Source organism: Cervus canadensis, chromosome 12 (assembly GCF_019320065.1).
Source record: "Cervus canadensis isolate Bull #8, Minnesota chromosome 12, ASM1932006v1, whole genome shotgun sequence".
Taxonomy (NCBI): domain Eukaryota; kingdom Metazoa; phylum Chordata; class Mammalia; order Artiodactyla; family Cervidae; genus Cervus; species Cervus canadensis.
Window position 1 is genome coordinate 41,950,368 of NC_057397.1, and position 21,591 is coordinate 41,971,958.

At 39.3% G+C, this 21,591-nt stretch overlaps 1 protein-coding gene across 2 annotated transcripts in view; it reads right to left on the bottom strand.

Annotated features, from left to right (window-relative positions):
- Positions 1-21,591, bottom strand: part of ZNF704 (zinc finger protein 704) — a 250,294-nt gene that overhangs the window by 192,241 nt on the left and 36,462 nt on the right. For both annotated transcript variants that reach the window (XM_043484182.1, XM_043484184.1), the window contains exon 2: positions 3,220-3,461. In XM_043484182.1, the coding sequence (XP_043340117.1) occupies positions 3,220-3,461 (242 nt within the window). The remainder of the gene's footprint in view (positions 1-3,219; positions 3,462-21,591) is intronic.

Below are 21,591 nucleotides of genomic sequence, written 5' to 3' on the forward strand. Positions count from 1 at the left end.
TGAGGAACAAATCCAAAAGAAAATGAAATAGAATGTATAACTTTATAATCAAGCTAAATGAATTAAACAAAAGGTAGGAAAAAGAAAACATAGTAAATCATCGTTTAAAAAAATTAAGTTGCCGAAATTATCAGTAATTACAATGAATCACATATCAGTAATTATAATGAATGAAATGAGTTAAATATCCTATTTTAAGAATATGCTGTATACTTCTGTGTTCTGGATTGTTTTTCCAACTACAAATAATAAGATGAAAAATGTATCTCTTTACTTTTTAAAAATAAACCTAATTATAACAATCCAATTTTAAAAAAGAAACAACTGAACAAAATTTGGGAAGTACATATAAAGAAGTGATTTCCCAGGAGGCTCAGAGGTAAAGAATCCACCTGCCAATGTGAGATCGGTTCAATCCCTGGGTCAGAAAGATCTCCTGGAGAAGGCAATGGCAACCCACTCCAGTATTCTTGCCAGGGAAATCCTACGGACAGAGGAGGCTGGCGAGCTATAGTCCATGGGGTCACAAGAACTGGACACAATTTAGAGACTAAACAACAACAATATAAAGAAGTGCTTCAAAGGAGTCATAGCATATAACTTATAGTTGTAAAGAAGAAAAGTCTATAGTTAACAATCTAAAACTCTACCTTAAGAAACTAGAAAAAGAGGAGGAATTTAAACTCAAAATAAGCAGAAAGAAAGAAATAATAAAAAATAAATCACTGAAATAGAGAATGGATAAACAACAAAGTCAATATATGCAAAAGCTGGCTCTTTGAGAATTGCCATAAAAGTGATAAACTGCTAGTAGACTGGTTAAAAAAAAGATAACACACTGACCAATGTCGGAAATGAGAGAGGGAACATTCCTGTAGATTCTCAACATTTTTTTAAAAAAGGCAATATTCTGAACAGCTACATGCTAACAAATTTAACAATTTATATGTCATGGATAAATTCTTTGAAAGACACAAATTACCAAAATTGACTCAAAAAGAAACGGGAAACCTGAATAGCACTACAGTTGACCCTGGAACAATGTGAGGGTTAATCTGCATATAATTTATAGTCGGCCTTCTGTATCCATGATCCCTCCACATCTGCAGATCCAACCGAGGACCATGTAGTATTATAATATTTACCACTGAAAAAGATCTACATTTAAGTGCAGTTCAAACCTGTGTTGTTCAAGGGTGAACTATATATCAATTTTATAAATTGAATCTGTAATTAAAAAAACACTTCCATAAAGAAAACTCCAGGTCCAGTTGGTTTTACCAGTAGACCTACCTTTTAAGGAAAAAATACCAGTCCTAAAACAAATTCAGAAAACAAAGAGGGGGAAACACTTCCTAAACCATTTTATGAGGCCATCATTAAATTGATATCAGAACCACACAACAATCTCCAAGAAAATAAAATGATAGGTCAGTGGGTGGAAATGAATGAATCTTTAACAGATTTTTAGCATAAATTATGAATTCCAGGTCTCTTAATATATAAAATGGTCTAATGAAAATTTTCCATAGAGTAAGTTCTGTAGAATTGCAAACTGGCACCAAACTATGTGACAGTGGGAAGTCTAATTCTTGTCCTACAAACTTAGGAAAAAAATAAAACCACAGCTCTTCACATTCAAATTTCATGTCATTCATTTTACCTGTGAGTCAACCAAATAACAGATATGAATTGAAGGGCTTGTCAGGTTCAGGTCATGATAAGACATTTCATAGTGAACTCCCAGTTAAAGGAATTAATCCTAAAGAATTTAGCATGTATTTTATATGAAAAAATTAGACAAGCAAATAATTCCAAGTAGTTAAGCAGAGGTAATGAACATATGAAAAGTTTCAATTAAAAGTTAAGGGAAAGAAAGAGGCCTATAATTTTACAAAGTTTGACAAATTTGATAGCAGAATAGAAAAATAGGTAGTTTTTTAAGAGAAGAGACTTATGATTTCATATAAAAAGAAATGAAATTCTAATTACAGGCAGTGAATAGGTAGAAAAGGAATATTTATTCCTTTTCCAAAGATACTATTTTTCTAGTTAGCTGTCAGAAACCACTTGCACAAATGCAGACCTTCTACCAACAACTGCTTATGAAGTTTCATTATAGATGGTTTTTGGTAACAAAATATATTTCACACATTAAAAATTAGCAAGCTTTCATGCAACAGCATTTCCTTTCTTTTCTCCACTCAACAAATATTTACTGAGCCCTTAATATATAATTAAACATGGTCTTAGTGCTAGAAATGCAGCATAAACAAGATGGACTAAAATCACAGCCGACATGGAATTTACTTTCTATCTGAGATACATGAGAGGCCAGAAAATAAGTTAAGTTCTAGCATGTATATTCTACTACTATTCCACTGTCACTCTGCCATAATATTATCCTCTGATTCAGTGCTGTTGAATGCGGTTTAAGTAGAATTACAATGTGATAAAAGCCTTTTGATATTGCAGATAAGCCCTCTTGGCCCAGTTCTAAGCTAGATCTGTCTTAAAAGGATTACCATGATATAAACCAGGAATCACCAAACTTTTCCTGTAATGAGTCACATATAAATATTTTAGGCTCCACAGGCCACCTATGATCTATACTCCATATTCTTCATTTTTTTAATCCTTTAAAAATGTAAAACTGTTCTTATCTGGCACGGAATTCTCCAGGCCAGAATACTGGAGTGAGTAGCCGTTCACCTTCTTCAGGGGATCTCCCCAACCCAGGGATCAAACCCATGTCTCCTGCATTGCAGGTGGATTCTTTACCATCTGACCCACCAGGGCAGCCCTCTTATCTGGCAGGCCAAACAAAAACGGGCCAGGGGCCAAATCTAATCTGCAGCCACAACTCTCCAACTCTTGACCAAAGGATCTCAATATCCTTGCTTGTAAGTGGCTATGCTCAGTCCTACACTTTGTATTTCTTTAAAATTTTTTTTTATATTTCTTCTCTTGCTGTTTGTTGTTTATTTGCCAAAATCTAATAAAACATGCTTTTCTAGAGCTACAGTAGTTCGACTGCTATAGCCTCAAAGTCAGCTCTGAAGAACAGAACCACCTGCTCCGTTCACATAAGCAACAGAAAGATGTTCTCAGCAGAAAAGCCTTCTATGTCTGCGTACTTTAGAGAAATCCAGCAGAGACAGTACCTGCTCTCCACTGACTTCCTGGGGCAGACACATACAAGGTCTAATGGTCCCTTACCTTGCTGGAGGAACATCAATATTGGAAGAAACAACTTTTCGTTTTTGCTCAAGGAGACAGATGGAGCGAGTGTTTTCTTTTTCATGGTCAAGTGCTCGGTTGGCTTTTTTGGTGTCTGCTGTTTTCGCATCTTCCTCCATGGCCAAGGGAAACAAATGTTGATGGGACATTTTTTTACTAGAGTCACGTTTTAGGTCCTCTGTTTGAAACGTGAAGTTCATTTCCCGCTTAATGCTCCCCACCTGTGAAACAAAACACAAAAATTCTCACTCACCCAGCTTTACATGACTATGTAAAAAAATTATCAGTTTTACATGACTATGTGCAGATGGCCAGAAGACAGACCACAGACACTGCTGTCCCTGTTCATCTTGAAGATTTTTTAATTTAAATGGGGGAAATCTAACATGGAAATAAAATAACTGACTTTACAAAGTAAGGTACAGTTGATGTGCTGCCTGTCATAATGCAAGCAACAAGCATCATGAGCACATGAGAAGCCTTTCAGATGGACAAACATTTTGAAGACTTGAAAGCATGAGGCTTCTAAAAAAAATGAGAATTTAAAACATCATTGTTTTCTCTTCTACAACTGAGAAAACTCAAATAAATAAGTTCTTAAATATTTCATGCTGATTATGCTTAACAGAGGTTCAGTCCCCGGGTTGGGAAGATCCCCTGGAGGAGGGCATGGCAACCCACTCCAGTATTCTTGCCTGGAGAATCCCATGGACAGAGGAGCCTGGCGGGCCACAGCCCATAGTGCTGCAAAGAGTCAGACACCACTGAGTGACTAAGCGCAGCACATGCCTAACAGAAGAGAGCTACACATATAAAAAAATCAAGTCTTAAATCTTTGATTATGAATAATGACCTTAACCCCACTCTTTACCTCATGAAAAATGTTTTTTTTAATTATCTATAGCAGTTTTGATCTTAAGGAAATCCCTTTATTAGTATGACAATTAAAAAGTCATAACACTGGAACTTCCCTGGAGGTTCAGTGGTTAAGAAGCCACCTTCCAATGCAGGGGACGTGGGTTCGATGCCTAGTTGAAGAACTAGGGCCCCACATGTCACAGGGCAAATAAGCACCCACATGCTGCAACTATGGAGCCCACAAGCTCTGGGGCTCATGTACCACAACTGGTGTGCCCATATGCTGCAAAAGTCATAATAATCTTTATCATTTTTGACTAAATGCAATGTTTAAGACAAATGTAAATTTAAATGTCAAAGGAATTATATCTGGTGATTTCAGAGTTTAGAATTGTGATGGATGAAAAAGGAGACTAAAGTTAAAAAAAGCAGATTTTGTATTTTGTAAGATGACTGGCACTGTTCATGAAGTTTAGAGTGACCCTGTTAAGCCCTGGGCTTCCCAGATGGCTCAGCTGGTAAAGAATCGGCCTGCAAATCAGGAGACCTGGGTTCAATCCCTGGGTTGGGAAGATCTCCTGGAGAAGGGAATGGCTACCCACTCCAGTATCCTGGCCTGGAGAATTCCAGGACTGTATAGTCCATGGGGTCGCAGAGTGGGACACAACTGAGCAACTTTCACTTTTTACTTTGTTAAAGTTCTAAGTGTACAAAGAAGAGCTGGACTATCTGTCAACCCAGAGCCTCACTAATCAGTGAAGAATGTTTCAAAATGTGCGTGTCTATGAGACATTTCACAGGTCAGAGTCACTCTCTCATGAAGTCCATGTGTAGAGTCAGTAAACCTTCACTCACCCACTTAAATAGAAAGTATGCTCTTTTGTCTCTTTTTGATTTTAGGTAGGAGGAACAGTACAAAGAATATGATCAAGTAGATTTAGAATTTATAGAGCTAAAGCCACAGATATAGGGGAGTTTTCAGAATGAAATGAAAGTATGTGTGTTCAGTGAAGCAGAGACTGGCAAAATATGGTGTGAATGGCTAGAAATTCTCAGACTACGAGAAAACTTGAAGCTCTATGTTTGTTGGAGCCACAGAACCAGCTCTCATATGTATTCTCCTTGAGCCCAGGGGTGACTTGTGAGCCTCAGGATCACCGTGGCTGGAATGTATCTTTCATATGAACCCGGAGCCCTAAATTGAGCTCCCTGCTCTCGTTGGCCTGCACTTGTCAGGCAGAAGAGACTATCTTCCACGGTGTTCCGGCCACACTGAGGCTGTGCGTCACAGGACAATGTCAGTCACTTTGGTACATTTGCAACTCATTAAAAAGTTGCCATATTTCTTAGAATGTATTAATGAATGAACCAAAGTAAGAGTCCAAGAAAAATGAGTGCTTTTAAGAGCAGTTTCAATGACATCAATACTCAACAGAGAGGAATAAGAAACTATTTCATACTTCTAAAATTCAATACATTTTCAATAAAAATGTAGTTTGGAAAACTAATATAATTACAAATGTTTTAAATATCCATCACTAATCACTTTCAGTTCAACTTCTTCTGCCTGAGGTGGAAGGGAGTAGGAGGCAGTTTTTTCACTTCTATAGCAGCTCATTCCCAACTGTGTTACAAAAGGAATACGCCAAACATCAGCCACAAAAGATGAAAACAAAGGCCTGGCTTTGATGCTTATAAATAGTTTCTCCCTAAGTGTCAAGTATCACATTAATTAAATATTTAAGTAGTCATTAGTATTAAGTTGTAGCAATAATTGACATCCATACCTCCCCAGGGACCAATTCATCTGATTAAAAGAATTCAATCCGAAGAGAAGTGGGGTTGAGAGAGAATATTACAGGAAGGTTAGCTTTTAGCTTCAAAACTTTAGGCGAAAAAAACGGCATTTGAAGCAAATTAATACAAAGTAAAATAAATTTCCTGTAGAAATGATAGTATAATCGTATATCATGCTCTTAGCCAAGACTTCATAATAAAGTAAGCTATGGTAATATTCAACAATGTAAGCTATAAATCTTCCATAATACATTCTAAACATAAAATTAATCTCTAAATGGTAATCAGGAAAGTTTAGCAATGTGATTAAATTCAAAGACTATTCAGCCCAGACTCCTTTTATAAAAGTGGAGTTAAAATGAGTTAGCTAAGATCAAAGAGGACAAAAAAAAATGCAGAGATGAGCAAGACATTTTTGATACTTTGAGTCATGTGTTCCACTGTTTGTAAGGCTGATGGAAGGAGCGGGTGACAGATGTAGATGTTCATTATATCTCTATGCTTTAAAGTTTACATATATATATATATATATGCTCTTTTTAATGTTCTTCCACTCATATCAGATACTACATTTTTTCAAATTTTAAAAGGAATAGTCACAGGGGAGAAGAGAGTAGAGAGAGAACATGAAGTCAAATCTTGAGACATGGGCTCAGAAATGGCCCAGAGAAATACGGTGGTGGCTGGAGAGGATGCTGAACCAGGGAGAAGGTTCTATGACAGAAAGTAACAGAGCATGTCTGAATGCTGAGGCAGGATGGAAAGAAAGGGATGAGTGAGGGTTTGTAGGAGCACTAGAAGGGGGCAGGGCCAACATCTAGCCACCACACCACCAGCAGATCAGCAGAAGAAAGCAGCAAAAGGAAGATATAACCCCAATTCAATTTGAACCCCTATCAGATTAGCAGAGGAGAGCAGCTAAAGGAAGATAGGATCCCACTTACATGAGATTTCCAGAAAAGGCAAAGCTATAAAGACAGAAAGCAGACCGGTGGATTGCCTGGCGCTGGGGTTGATAAGGGAAACTGATTGCAGATGGACACCAAAGAACTTTGTGCCATGATGGACATGTTCTAGAACTAGACTGTACCGATTTGTACCATGCTATGAATTTATAAAAAAAAAAAAAAAAAAAACCTGAACAGTATTCTTACAATGGGATGAACATTATGATATGTAAATTGTACCATAATTGTACTGTTGATATAAAAAAGAAAAGAAAAGAAAGAACCAAACCAGGAATAACTGGTGTAGAAAGTATATTTCCCAAGAACCCCCAGACCAGAAATTGGGAACCTGTGCTGCAAACAGGCAGCCACGGAGTGCTATGACAACGCAGGCTGCTGCAAGTAGCTGTGCTAATATATCCTGTTCACAAGTAAGGCTGGCTAAAATCCAGTCCCTCCTCAAGCCAGGTCCCCAGGCCTCTTCACCCATAGAAGAGGGACATTTTTCTAATTCATTCATCTGGAGAAGAACTTTTTATCTATTTGCCCAAAGAGGGCACTCTTTCTTGTTTTTGTTCCCAATTTGCACAATGCCCTGGTGACAAAAGGAAACCTTTCTGGTGGTGTGGAGGGCCTGAGCCAAGTTAGCTTCCTTCCTTGAAGCTGATATCAATTAATGATGTGACTCATATGAGCTGATATTTTTAATAATAGAAAGCTAAGGAAATCTGAAAAATCTTTCGTATCATAGCTCACAAGGAGGCAAAGGGTTCAACAATACAAGATACCCAGAGAAAACAAAGAAACTCCCCAAATCTAGAAGAAAAACAGCAAAACTCTTAACTAGGAATTTTAAGAAGAAAACACAAGGCAGAGGTTTAGGAATAATCTTAGTCTAGATTTTTAAAAATTCGTCTCTTGCATGAGGGAGGGTTAATCTGATTGTATCCCACAATGACGAGACTGTAAGTTGGAAGGCAGTACTATTTGATTCTGGTCTTCTAATTTCAAGATGGACATTGACAAACCGGAACAAACACAACAGGGTGATCAGGATGACAAAGGATCCTACTGGGAGGAACTGGGAATATTTCATCTAGAAGTCAGAAGGTTTAAGATTCACAGGTAGCAGTAGGGATAGTCACTCAGTCATGTCCAACTCTTTATGACTCCATGGGCTGTAGCCCGCCAGGCTCCTCTGTCCATGGGATTCTCCAGGCAAGAATACTGGAGTAGGTTGCCATTCCCTTTTCTAGGGGATCTTCCCAACTCAGGAGTGGAACCCGGTCTCCTGCATTGCATGTGGATTTTTCACCATCTGAGCCACCAGGGCAGGCCCACATAGCTTCTCTTAAATATGGGTAGAGCCCTCTTGAAGAAGAGGAATTTGAGTACTGTGTTTCTTTGGAACGAGGGTCAATGGCGCCCACTTCTGCTTCCAACTGACTCCATTTTGACCATACGGTTTACCCTCTCTTCCTCTTTTTTCTCACTCTTCCACCACATTGTGAATGAAACATTCTGTATCTATAAAGAAGACTGACTACTTTTCACCTGACTGATTTCATGAACTCATAATCTGTGAAGCAGGCATTATCTTAGAGACTATCTAGTCTCACTTCAATGTTTTCTTTTTCATTGTTCCTGTAGAGCCTGAGTGTACTTTTCATTTTTTTCAAACATTCATTTATTACAAAATATATGCTTGTTGTTAAAATTTCCATAAAAATGTGTGTAAAACAATATGGGGACAGCTTTATATTCCTCCCCTTTCTCCTCCCAACCCTGCCCAGTCAGGTCCAACCCCTAGAAAGAACAGCTTTTAACAATTTACTGCAAAGCCTCCACTTATTTAAAATGCATTAAATTCCTAACTGTGTATATGTCTGTTTGGGGTGTCTAAACATGAATGTACTGCATGTATCATTCTGCAACTTATTTTTTCACTTCACAATAAATCACAGGCATCGTTTCACGTTAGTAGTAAATGTACTATATTTAAGTTTTGAATACAGTAACATTTCGCAAGATCACATGGTTTAGCCTGTCTTTTCCTCCCAGACATTGAGGTACTTTTCAATTTTCCAGACATTGAGGTACTTTTCAATTTCTCATCATTAAACATAATGCCACAATAAATACCATTGTTGTATGTATCCATGTACCTCTATACACTTGTGCAAGTCATTTTTGTATGAAAAATTCCTGGAAGTTAGAATTGCTGAGTCAACCAACCAAAATTTTTCCTTATGGAGGGACAAACTGTGGGATATCCATACAGTGGACATACCACAATGTCACTAAAAAAGAAGAACATCAGAAAAAATCCATGATGTATTATGAGGAACACATTCGCTCGTGATTTACTAAGAGAAACAGGTAAGCTGCAGACTAATATATTAGGCAGGATTTCACTGCTCTTTGAAAGCAAAGTAGTTTGTTAAACAGTTACACACCTTATGGGCCAAGAAGGTTCTACCTCTTTCCTTATATAATTAGATACTGCATACACACACAGACAGACGCACAAACAAGTCAAAGCAGTGAGATTATGGGGACTTTTTAAACTTTTTTTAAGGTTTTCAAATTTAAAAAATTTAAACAAAGATACAATTTTATAGAGATTCACAAAAATTGTGAGGAATAATGCTCTTTGCTGGTCAACATATGAGGGAACTGGCACTCTCAATCGCTGTTGGTGGGAACATACATGTTGGAGGAGGCCAGCATGCAAAAGGCAATGAATTTAATGGTACATCCCTTTGATTCAGCAGTTCTATGTCTATGGAGAAAAAAATATCTAGAAAAGCACACAAGAAGGTTTAGCACAGAATTTCTTATATTACAAATATTATGGGGAATTAAATATGAACAAATAAAATGTATAGTTAAAAACAAAGACATATTTCTGTATTTATTGAAATGGAAAGACATTCAATATACTATTTGAAAAAAGGAAATCCAAATGAGTCTTATGTAATATAATCTTGGGGAGGAGGTATATATATATATATATATATATATATGTAGAGAGAGAGAGAGAGAGAGAAACAATTCTGAAAGGACATTCCAAAATGTTAAGAATGGTTTTCCTTGGAAGCAGATTTACAGTCTAATTTTGCTTTTTACCCTGTTTGCAATTTTTACAATATTCATGTATAGCTTAGTATTTTAAAACCTATAAAGTTATTTCAAAAAAAATACACATTACTTTTATACAATTAAGTTTCTCAAGAATACAGCATTTACATAATAATTTTTTTTCTTCTACCAGCTTTCAGTTATTAGTATATATGCATATGCATGTGTGCATGCTCGGTCACTCAGTCATGTCCAACTCTTTGCAACACCATAGACTGTAGACTGCCAAGCTGCTTTTGTCCATGGAATTTTTCAGGCAAGAATACTGGAGTGGGTTGACATTTCCTCCTCCAGAGGATTTTCCCGACCCAGGGATCGAACTTGTGTCTCCTGGCGCTCCTCCATTGGCAAGCAGATTCTTTACCACTGAGTCACCTGGGAAGCCCATATTTGCCTATACTAAAGGGGAAAAATTAATTACTTCAAGCTATCCATCCAGTTGCACTATTACTTCCCTTGATCACCAGTACCTCTCAGCTATATCATACTACAATGATTACCACTGAATTCCTTCTTCCTACCCAACACAGAAGCCCTTCAACAGCACATCACAGACACACACTATATTCAGTGCAATTTCTTGCAAGAGAACAAAGCTTCAGTGTTCACTTATATGAGAATACTACCAATTACCAAGTTAACTAACAAATAAAATTCAAAATTTCTATTTTGATGAACAGCTTTTGTTTTCCTAGATAAAGATAAACTATATCTATAAATATGATATACTTGGGGAAATTGCAATTTTTTAAACAAGATGCTAACAGTATGTATTTCCATCTTGACTTTCTCTAAATGGTGTCCTTTGTAAACTGGACTAAAGCTCATTGGCTTTCTTCAATACAAAAACATCTGCTTTCCATAGGAGGACTCTAGCAGCACAACAAAAAAGAGAATGGCTTCTAGCATGAGCCCATTTACTCAATCAATCCTTCCTTCTGTCCACACTCAAGTGCATTCCAGGCTACCTTAAACCCAATACCCTCCCTATGAATATATGATAATAAGGTGCCAAAGCGCATGAGTCAATATTCACTCTCAGAAACTGTCCTCATTTACTCATCCCAACCGAATAAGATTTAAGGAATTGGCGTTGGAGATTAATTGGATTTCCAGGAATAATCTAAAGAAAGTCAACCCATTTGCCTTCTGGAACTTTCTGAATAGTAAGAAAGTAGTAGAGACATTTTAGAAAAGAGAATCACATTCAGGCCACAGCAAAATCCACTTTTGGGGAGCAAGCCACGGGAGACAAGGGAATGGACCACTTGACCAAGCAACTTTTTTCAACTGACTCTTCCATTCACCAGGCAAGCACACAGTCACAAATTTGACACATTATAAGAGAATTTTCCCTATTTCAGATTGTGCTTCCACACCTTAGTATTTATTTTTTTAACTTGCTTTAGAATACATAAATATATATGTTTAGTGATTGATGACAATGACACATCAACCACAGTGTAGAGCATGTAATCAGACTCCCACATTTTAAAATATGCTACGAAAGAAGCAAAAGTTATATTAATAATAGGAACAATTGATTTTCAAATTAATTTAAAATATTGCAACTAAAGGTCATGCTCAAAGAAAGACCAGACTCTTGAGTCAAGTGATAAAGACTGCGTCTAAAAATAGTCAACAGAACTCTGCTCATCACTTCAGATTAAATTCTTCACATTTCATGCTAGATACACAAGAAAATAAGTTGGACAGCAAATCTATCCAGTCCTAGTGATTAGTTGTAGTAGAAACAGTTTAAAAATAACTGCTTCCAATTGCTAGCCCTTTGATTATATTATTCCTTAAGCTCTCTGAAAAGAATGAAGTGGTTTTTTGACTGCTTTAACTTCAAGTTTATAATTTCTCAATACCAACACAGACTAACTGGCTGGTGAAAATCAGCCTGGTTTGGCAGTGTGATGATGGGTGAAAAGTAAAACAGAGTTGAGATCCTGTGATGGCAACCACAGCGCTACACCACTGTAGCCATCGATGTTATTAATGCCGGGATTCCTACAGGGACCTTCACCTCTAATATCTTGACAATTTAATGTTAAACAAACCATGACCTGGCATGCCTAATGACAGATTAGTCAGCCACACATTTAAGAAATTTATTGCAAAAACTTTTGGTGGAAGACAATTTGGCTGAAGTTTCAAACCTTCTATTAATAGTAACATCATGCAAGTGAGAACAATGTATGTAAGTATTTAAAACACGCTTTCTGAAAAATTCTGAATAGAAATAACCATCTCTATGAAGTTCAATATTAAGGTCAAGCTGGGCTAAAGTCACCCATATATTTTTCCAAACAAATGTAAGGAGAAAGAGGAAACATCAGTATGGGTTGACCTCAGTGGATTTAACTTTACTATAGAGAATTTTGAACTTCACACAGTAATTAGATATTCCACTTATTTTATATAAGTCAAAGTTTAATTCAACCAATCACACCCAGTTCAAGTGAAAACTCTGTGGCCTTTCCCTTCAGAATATATCCAGAATCCAGTCACTTCTTACCACCTCCACAGTTACCGTCTTGGTCAAGCCACCCTCATCTCTTGCCTGGATTGCTACAATAGTTTCTTCCCTGGATCCCCATCTTCTTTCTTGCCCTGCCTTTCCCACACCCCAGTTCCTTCTCAGTAGTAGTAGCCACCTTATCCCACACAAACCAGAGTCAGATCATACGCTTCTTTAGCTGAGAACCTTCCAGGGACTCCCCATTTCATCCAGAATAAAATCCAAAGTCCTTGCAATGGCCTCCCAGGCCCTGTTTGTTTTCCCTGCCCCTCGTCCCATACCCTTATTTTCTCCCTCTCCTCTTCTTTCCTCTATCCTTACCTCTCCCTCCCACACTTGCTGGCCTTGATCAGGCCAGGCACACCCCTGCCTCAGGCATTCTCACTGGCTGCCCCATCTTCCAGGAATGTTCTTCATACCTCCCACTGCTGGCTTCCTCACCCGTTCAGTCTTCATTCAAAAGTCTCTTTCTCAGTGAAGCCAACTCTGACCCCTCCTATTTAAATTTCAGTGCTCCTTACCCACTCCTCATCTCCCATAGTCTATTCTACTATTCTTCTACAGCACCTATAACGAAAGGTATAATTTACTATTTCTTATGTCTATTGTCCAGGATGTTTTTGTGTATTGATACTTCCAGTACCGAGAAGAGTATCTGAAACAGAGTGGGCCCTGAATAAGCATTTGGGGAACAAATAAATGAATGAATTTTCAGGTGATTATATGTGCTATATGGTAGCAACTACTAACAAAAGTCTAAGGAGGCTTGATGCCAAGTTGCTGGAGCTGCAAAGAGTAGAGTCATAGTCAAGAGAAATTTCCTAAGCTACCAAGAAAGAAATAGTGAATTGTGCTATAATTTGGAGACTAGGTGGAAAATAATTACAGGAGAGCTACCATATTAATCTTTTCTTTACCAAGTGTTCAGTTTCATTTCATGGAGGATTTTCTCTCCAGGCATACAGTCCTTATTTTATAATAAAATCTACAAAGCTCAGTCGGTAAAGAATCTGCCTGTGGTGCAGGAGATCCAGGTTCGATCCCTGGGTTGGAAAGATCCCTTGGAGAAGGAATGTCAACCCACTCCAGGATTCTTGCCTGGAGAATTTCATGGACAGGAGAGCCTGGCGTACAGTTCATGGGGTCGCAAAGAGTAAGACACAATTGAGTGACTCAACCACCAATAGGGTGGTTTTGCTTTTAAATTAAGGGACTCTGAACCTTTCTTCTACAAATATCACCCAGCTATATCAGGGCACACCTGTTGAGAGATGAGGCAGAATTTCAGAACCAAGTCACAGTTAAAGTTCTCTACTTCTCAGACTCCTTGGCAGGGGAGATTCTATAAGGGGCAGGACCCAGAGCAGCCTGGTCTCCAGGGAGGCCCAGGAATGCTTTCCCCTCCTGTCTGAGGCTCACAGCACAACCAGCCCACTTACTCTCTCTGTGAATTCTAACATCCACAGTCAAGAATAACAATGCTGATAATCACTGTCATCTTTAATTTCTTCCACATTTGGCTCACAGAGACTATTTTTGCCGATGGGATTTGGGCCCCTCCGGAAGTATTTTCTTAGAAGTTTCTTTCTGAAGAAGAACAGGCAGCTGTGTTGCTGAGGGGCTGCTGACCTATAGAAGACTTGTCCACTCCAGCTGCTGTGACTATGTAGAGCCCAGAACTGAAACTCCTGCAGCCCCTGCCAGGAGGAGCTGGATCCCCAGACACAAGCTTCGCAGTCTCTGACCTCTTCTCACTGCAACTTCGCTCCAGGGGAATCTCACAGTCTCCATTCACGGGAACCTTCCTCAGCCCCTCACACAGAGAGGCTACCCCGGAAACTAATAGCACAGAGCCTTTTCCAAGTCCCTGCTGGGGCCCAAGCCCATGTCCCAGAATTCCTCTCTTCACTCCCACTGAGTGTCTCTGAGCAGCTCTTTCTCCACCTGGCCTGAATCCTAGGCACAAACACACACAGCAAACAAGAAGAGATTCTTGGCAATTCAAGGAGTGCATTAGAGTTCATTTTCTTCAGGGGTTACTGGTTTTTTTGCCATTGACCTGGGACCCAAACCACACGCTAAAATGTGATTTTTCTGACCAAACCACACATTTCTCCAAAGTGGTTAAAAAAGAACTTTTTGTTATCTTGGACAATGTAGTTCTGATACGTATAAATTAACCTTAGTGGCTCAGACAGTAAAGAATCTGCCTGCAACGTAGAAAACCAGGGTTTGAATCCTGGGTCAGGAAGATCCCCTGGAGAGGGGAATGGCAACCCACTCCAGTATCCTTGCCTGGAGAATCCCATGGACAGAGGAGCCTGGCGGGCTACAGTCCATGGGGTCGCAAAGAGTAGGACAGGACTGAACGACTATCACTTTCACAAAGGGTGAATCAGTTTTCAAAAAGGACAACGCACAATTTCTCTGGGCACAGAGGACCAAGAAAATCCTTTCTTTCAGTAGCCTAGGCTGAGGGACCACAAACTGAGGTCCAGTAGCCGTGGAGGCTTGGAGTGATGGTGTGATCAGGCTATTAAGGGCATGTGAGAAAGTAGAGGACACCAGGTTAGAGGGAGGAGGAAGGGGGTGCTGCTGGCTTTGGAGAGAAATAGAAACATGGGACGGGGGTGGGGGGGCGGCTCAGAGAGACGAGGCGTCTGAGAGCTGCCAACACCCCTCCCCAGCCCGTCAGCATCCACACCCAAGCACACTGGTTGCAGGTTGTCTCTGCGCCTGCTCACCTGCCTCTCCCTTCTCATCACCAGAATCCCCACACCACCCACCTCACCCTACCTTTCTTTTTTTTTTTTCCTACCTTTCTTTTTTGCAAAAAAAAAAGATTTTTTTATTTTTAATTTTTATTTTTTGTTTCTTTTTGTTTCAACTTCTTGCAACAAAAACAGTTGGACTAACTAACCCAATGCCTTGAATTCCTTTGGCAATAAGAACTATAAATACGGCTTCTCCAATTCATCAGTGGCTGTCACAGGCTAACACAACTTCTTCAATTTTTCAAGGCAGATTAAGAAGCCATTTTTAAGTAAAAAAGAATGCTGGTTGCTAAGGGTTCCTCCTGAAATAAACATTTTATTTAAATACAATTTGTCCTTCCTTTGAGCAGTAAACAGCAGGTGAAATTAAAAACTGAAGTTGAAAGCTAATGAATTCACATTTTAGCTTGAGTTGTGCTCTTAACTCACAGACAGCCAATTACTTCTACTAGCTGCACAGATGACTAAATAAAATCTGCTAATAAATGCAGCTAGAGTGTATTCAAGAAAGTAAACAGTACATACTAGAATAAATCTGTATATCTGCTTATCATAAATTTAATTCTTTAGAATAAAGGTCCAACAGGTATTTGGGAGAGTGGATGGGAATATGAGAGAGAAATGCCTCCCACTTCAACACAGTCTTTCACAAGAAGGTAGATGGCTCAACAGAAGAACTGGACTGACCCAGGATAATGAGTGTAGGAGGATCTTAAGATAGAAAAGCGTGCTCGTGGGGTTTCAGTCTGGTCACGATCCTTCCTTCCTGCCTTGCTGCCTGTGGACTTTAGGCTTGCTTAGCCAGCTATAATAAATATGCAAATATGTGTGTGCATGTATGTATCCATGCATGTATGTAGGAATGAATAAATAGAACACACACACACCTCCTAGTGGTTCTGCTCCTGCTAGCACTCTGACTGATATAATATAAAACTTGGTATAAAGTAGTCATGCTCCCCCAGCCCTCTCCTCCAGTGTTCCAGATGCTAGTTAGAGGTGGAGAACAAGTTCTACTCAGTTTTGTGTCCCAGACACCTAATGTGTGCATACTTGGCACACTCAGGTGCTTGGTAAATGTTTACTTAATTAATGTAATTAGTGATGATAAGATGGCAATGGGACCAGCTTGTAAGAGCTGAAAGGAAGACTTGTAAATTCAGAAGACAAAATGATTCCATATTCACAATACTGTAAGGTATGCAGAAGACAGTAACAATAAAAATAGTAGTAATAGCAATAATACTAATGGTTATGCTTATGAAGCCTTTCCCTAGAGTAGGAAATGGCAAACCACTTTAGTATTCTTGCCTGGAAAGTTCCATGGACAGACAAGCCTGGTGGGCTAAAGTCCATGGGGTCACAAAGAGTGGGACACGACTGAGCGACTGAGTATGGTAAGCCCTTATTAAGTACCAGACATTGCATTAAAATTTCTTCATGGACATTATTGCACTCCAACCCAAAAAAAAACTCTAAGATGAGGATCTTATTATCTAAATTTGTTAAGGAAACTAAGGCACAGAGTGAGTCAGTTTGTCACTCAGTAGTGTCTGACTTTGAGACCCCATGGACTGTAGCCTGCCAGGCTCCTCCGTCTGTGGAATTCTCCAGGCAAGAATACTGGAGAGGGTTGCCGTTTTCTTCTCCAGGGGATCTTCACAACCCAGGGATCGAACCCAGATCTCCTGCACTGCAGGCAGATTCTTCACCAACAAAGCCACCAGGGAAACCCAAAGGCACAGAGAAATTATGTAACCGACTGAGGTGTCACAGATATTTCCCCTCATCTCTCTCTCCTCTCTTCTTGATACTTCCCATCAGCAATCAAGCATGCTCCACTACCCCTTATCTTTAAAAAAACAAAACAGAACAAAACCTTCTGACCTCTGATGCTGCTCAATTACAGCACCTCTACTATATTCCTGTCACAGTCAAGTTATCAATAGAGACATGTGCATGAGCTGCCTCCATTCCCTACCTACTGTTTACACTTAAACTTATTGTCACTGATTTCTACTCACTCTGAAACAAACAAACAAACAAAAAAACCCATGCTTTTGCTAGAGTCACAGTGAACTATATATATATATATATTTCACTAAATTTAATAAATATACACTTTAAATTTTCCATTATTAATTTAATTTCCATTCTCTCAGTACTAAACACAATTAGCCTCCTTGAAGCTAACAACCAGCCTCTTCTCTCTTTATCTTCTTTTGACTTTATGATAGCAGGACCAGTTGCAATTCTTATTTGCAGAGCAAGACAACAGATTCTCTAAGAAGCCTGGAGGATCAGGCTGGGCTGCTGAACAAGACAACCACACAGAGCCAGAAGGAAGGTCCAAACACACCACAAGCCTGCACTAGCACATGTACACAGCGCTGCCTCCCACCACTCAAATCCCATGACAACAGGCACAGAAAGCTAGACTTCCACAACAGATGCCCCTGCAACTCTAGGAAACCGTGGCACTGTGTTTTGCTGGAAGATCAATTTTGCACACAGCGACCACTCACTGCCTTCCTTGTGCCTCGTCACATGCCTCACGTGGGTACACTGCTTTGACAGAATCTAAGTCACACAGAATTCTAGCTGCAAGGTATTCCAGGAAGTTCCAGCCACAGAAGTACAGAAATATAATATAGGAAGGGGATGCAGAGGTATTAAATGAACCAATACACAATATTTCCCATGCCACCACCTGTTTCTGGACTTTTTTATTTTCTTCATTTTTTTAATTGGAGGATAATTGCTTTACAATATTGTGTTGGTTTCTGCCATACATCAACATGAACCAACCACAGGTACACACATGTCCCCTCCCTCTTGAACCTCCATCCCACCTCCCACCCCATCTCACCCTTCTAGGGTGTCACAGAGCACTGGGTTGAGCTCCCTGCATCAAACAGCAAAGTCCCACTGGCTATCCATTTTACATATGGACAAGTATATGTTTCCGTGCTATTCTCCCAATTTGTTCAACCTTGGACTTTTTTATTTTTTCCTTGCAGCCTCCTCTGTCTGCTACCCCCTGCTACATATTTTTAATCTATGTATTTTATTTCTATTGCCACCATCAATTTCTTTGGACTACGACAATAACTTCAGGCCTAATCTACCCATTTCTATCCTTAACTCCTCAGAATGTTATTGCGAGAATCAAATAAAAAGGTTTCATAACTTTAACATAGCATATAAAAATTAATGCTAATAAACTAGTGTTTTTAGTTATAACCATTAAATTAAAAAAAAAAATCATTTAAGTAGGCAACTATCTATATGATTCAACTTGAAAGTGAAAGTAAGTCTTAGTCGCTCAGTCAGGTCTGACTCTTTGCAACCCCATGGACTAGAGCCCACCAGGCTTCTTCATGGGGTTCTCCAGGCAAGAATACTGGAGTGGGTTGCCATTTCCTTCTCCAGGGCATCTTTCCAACCCAGGGATTGAACCCATGTCTCCTGCATTGGCAGGCAAGTTCTTTGCCATCTGAGCCACCAGGGATAGTGCCATAAAGAGCCCTTGTCGAGATTACATTCCAATAGCTAAGAATCATGCCAGAAATTGTATCAACAGGGTTAAATCATATTTATATCGTTAACCCAGAATCCTTGGTTAAACTGTAAATATCCCAGGAAAAGGAGTCTATGTTTGCTGTGAAATCATATATTACTGGAATCAAATTCCAGCCCTGCCACTTGCTAGGTGGTTGACTGGGGAAAGTTTATTAACCTCTCTGCATTTCAAGGTCTTGTCCTCATCTATAAAATAGGGATGACAGGTTGGTAAGAAGGATCAAAGGGCAATATCCAGTGAAGTAACTGATGCATGGTGAATAGGCAATGAACTGTAACCCTTTCTCTCTGGCAGCACTTACTGAGAATTAGCTTGTGAGAGTAGTTCATATCCAGTTTGCTGATAAAGGAAAGAAAAAATGCTGTAGCAATCCGACATGCATCAAAGGGACCACAGACATACAGAAAGGAGGCTCTGCTGAAAAGAATGGGGCTCTGCTCAGAGAGAACGGATGGGTCACCAGGGGCAGCTAGAGGTACATAAGGCTTCTGGGGACCTTGAGTGATCATAAGGAAAATAAAAATAGCAATAAAACCAGGAAGGGATAAATAACGAAACCCACCTCTTTCTTAAAAGCTTTTGCCTGGAGTGAGCCCAATGGGTGTCATCAACATCTCTCACCATGGTCCAAATCATCCCGCTTCCTGAACTCTAACCTCACTCAAGAAAACATAGGAAATAGAATCCGCAGTGGAAGATGGGCAGGAAGCAGGAAGTGTTCAGTGACAGCACATCATTCCTTGTTTTGCTGTATATCCCAGAGCTTATTCAACAACAGTAACAATCGTCTTCACATCAGTGGGGTCCTGCATGAGTCTCCAAACCAGAGACAGAGGGCAGGCTGCAGACTGGGAAACATGCCAAACAGAGGTGAACCTTCTCACCTGCTGACATCTGCTTTCGTCTTCAACTCAAGAAATGAGCCAAGAGATAACACTGCTTTGGCTGTTGCTAAAATGCACCGGTAGCAGTTTACCACTGCAAATTGTGCAGAAGAAACTACGTTCCACCAATTTTTTTTAAATGTATTTAGCCTCTGGGTTAACTTTAATTTTTGATTTTCTGAAAACAGGAACTCTGTTCTGATATTACCTTTACTAATTTAGTAGGAATTTTGCATTAGTTTGATATTCTAGAATGGTGGCATCTAATTTACTGCTTTCAAAGACAGAATAGTTAGGAGGCTGGGATTCTGCAAGTCATTTAACAGGTTATGTATATTGAAATTCTCCTTATAAACACAACTATGTGGCCCTGACATCCCCAGTATAAGAAATGAAACTTGGCTGGCAGCCAAATAGCACTTATCACAGGACTCTACATAGACCAAATGACTCATATGTGTTTATGAACGTCAACGGGCACACGTTCAGTTTTTTAAAAGTTGAAGTCTTTTGTTCACACGATAGCTATTTAAGGGACATTCTATAAAAAGAAGGTAAAATATGAATAAGCCACAATTTATTCTCTAGCTTCAAAAGGCAAATAAGTTGTTTACAGCCAGAAGCATGTACAGTCTTCCAGGAAAACAGCAGACAAGTGATAGACACTATATAAACACCTTCTGCATCTCTGTGAAACACACAATTTTAAAGTATATGTTAATACATTAATTTCCAACTAAAATGTCTCTTTAATTTTCTTATTTAAAGATCATTTTCTTGCAACTCTTTATAAAAGAGGTTGTATAAAAAGATTTCAAGGGAGATAAAAATTCTAAAGCTTGAATATTTATTCAACCCACACATAAACCAATCTCTTTTTTTTAACCAGTGATAATAAGAAAGGTATTTTAGTAGACCTTTGAAAAGAGTGTTTGCTTGAAAAGTAGGCATTCATTTAACAAATATTTTTACTAGGTATTGTAGGTACAAGGGTTAAAAGTGATAAATATATATACATATACTAAAAATGTACAAAAGTCCCTACATTCCTACTTGAGATCAGTGGAAAGGAGGGGCATAAATAAGTGAACTATACAAACTGGTGGCTCAGATGGTGAAGAATCTGCCTGCAATGCAGCAGACCTGGATTTGATCCCTAAGTCAGGAATGGCAACCCACTCCAGTATTCTTGCCTAGAGAATTCCATGGCCAGAGAAGCCTGGAGGGTTACAGTCTATGGGGCCTCAGGACAGTGACTGAGTGGAAGTGTTAACTTTCTATGAAAGTCAAAGTCGCTCAGTTGTGCCCGACTCTTTGCGACCCCATGGATGTCCATGGAATTCTCCAGGCCAGAATACTGGAGTGGGTAGTCGTTCCCTTCTCCAGGGGATCTTCCTAACCCAGGGATTGAACCCAGGTCTCCTGCATTGCAGTCAGATTCCTTACCAGATGAGCCACAAAGGAAGCCCAAGAATACTAGAGTGGGTAGCCTATCCCTTCTCCAGCGGATCTTCCAGACCCAGGAATTGAACGGGGGTCTCCTGCATTACAGGTGGATTCTTTACCAACTGAGCTATCAGGAAGCTATTAGGGAAGTATCCACTTCTATACTTCCTCACAAACATGAATAATATAACAACTGCAACAAATACTCCGATTTGAGAAGTATACAGAGAAACTCTGAGCACATGAAAGGGGGAAAGTCAGAGAGGTCTGAGAAGGAAATTCCGAGAAAGTATCTTTGTTGGTTTGGGCTGCCATATCAAGAATACCATCTACTAGATGGCTTAAACAACATTTATTCCTGACAGTCTGGAGGTTAAGTCCAAGGTCAACTCTC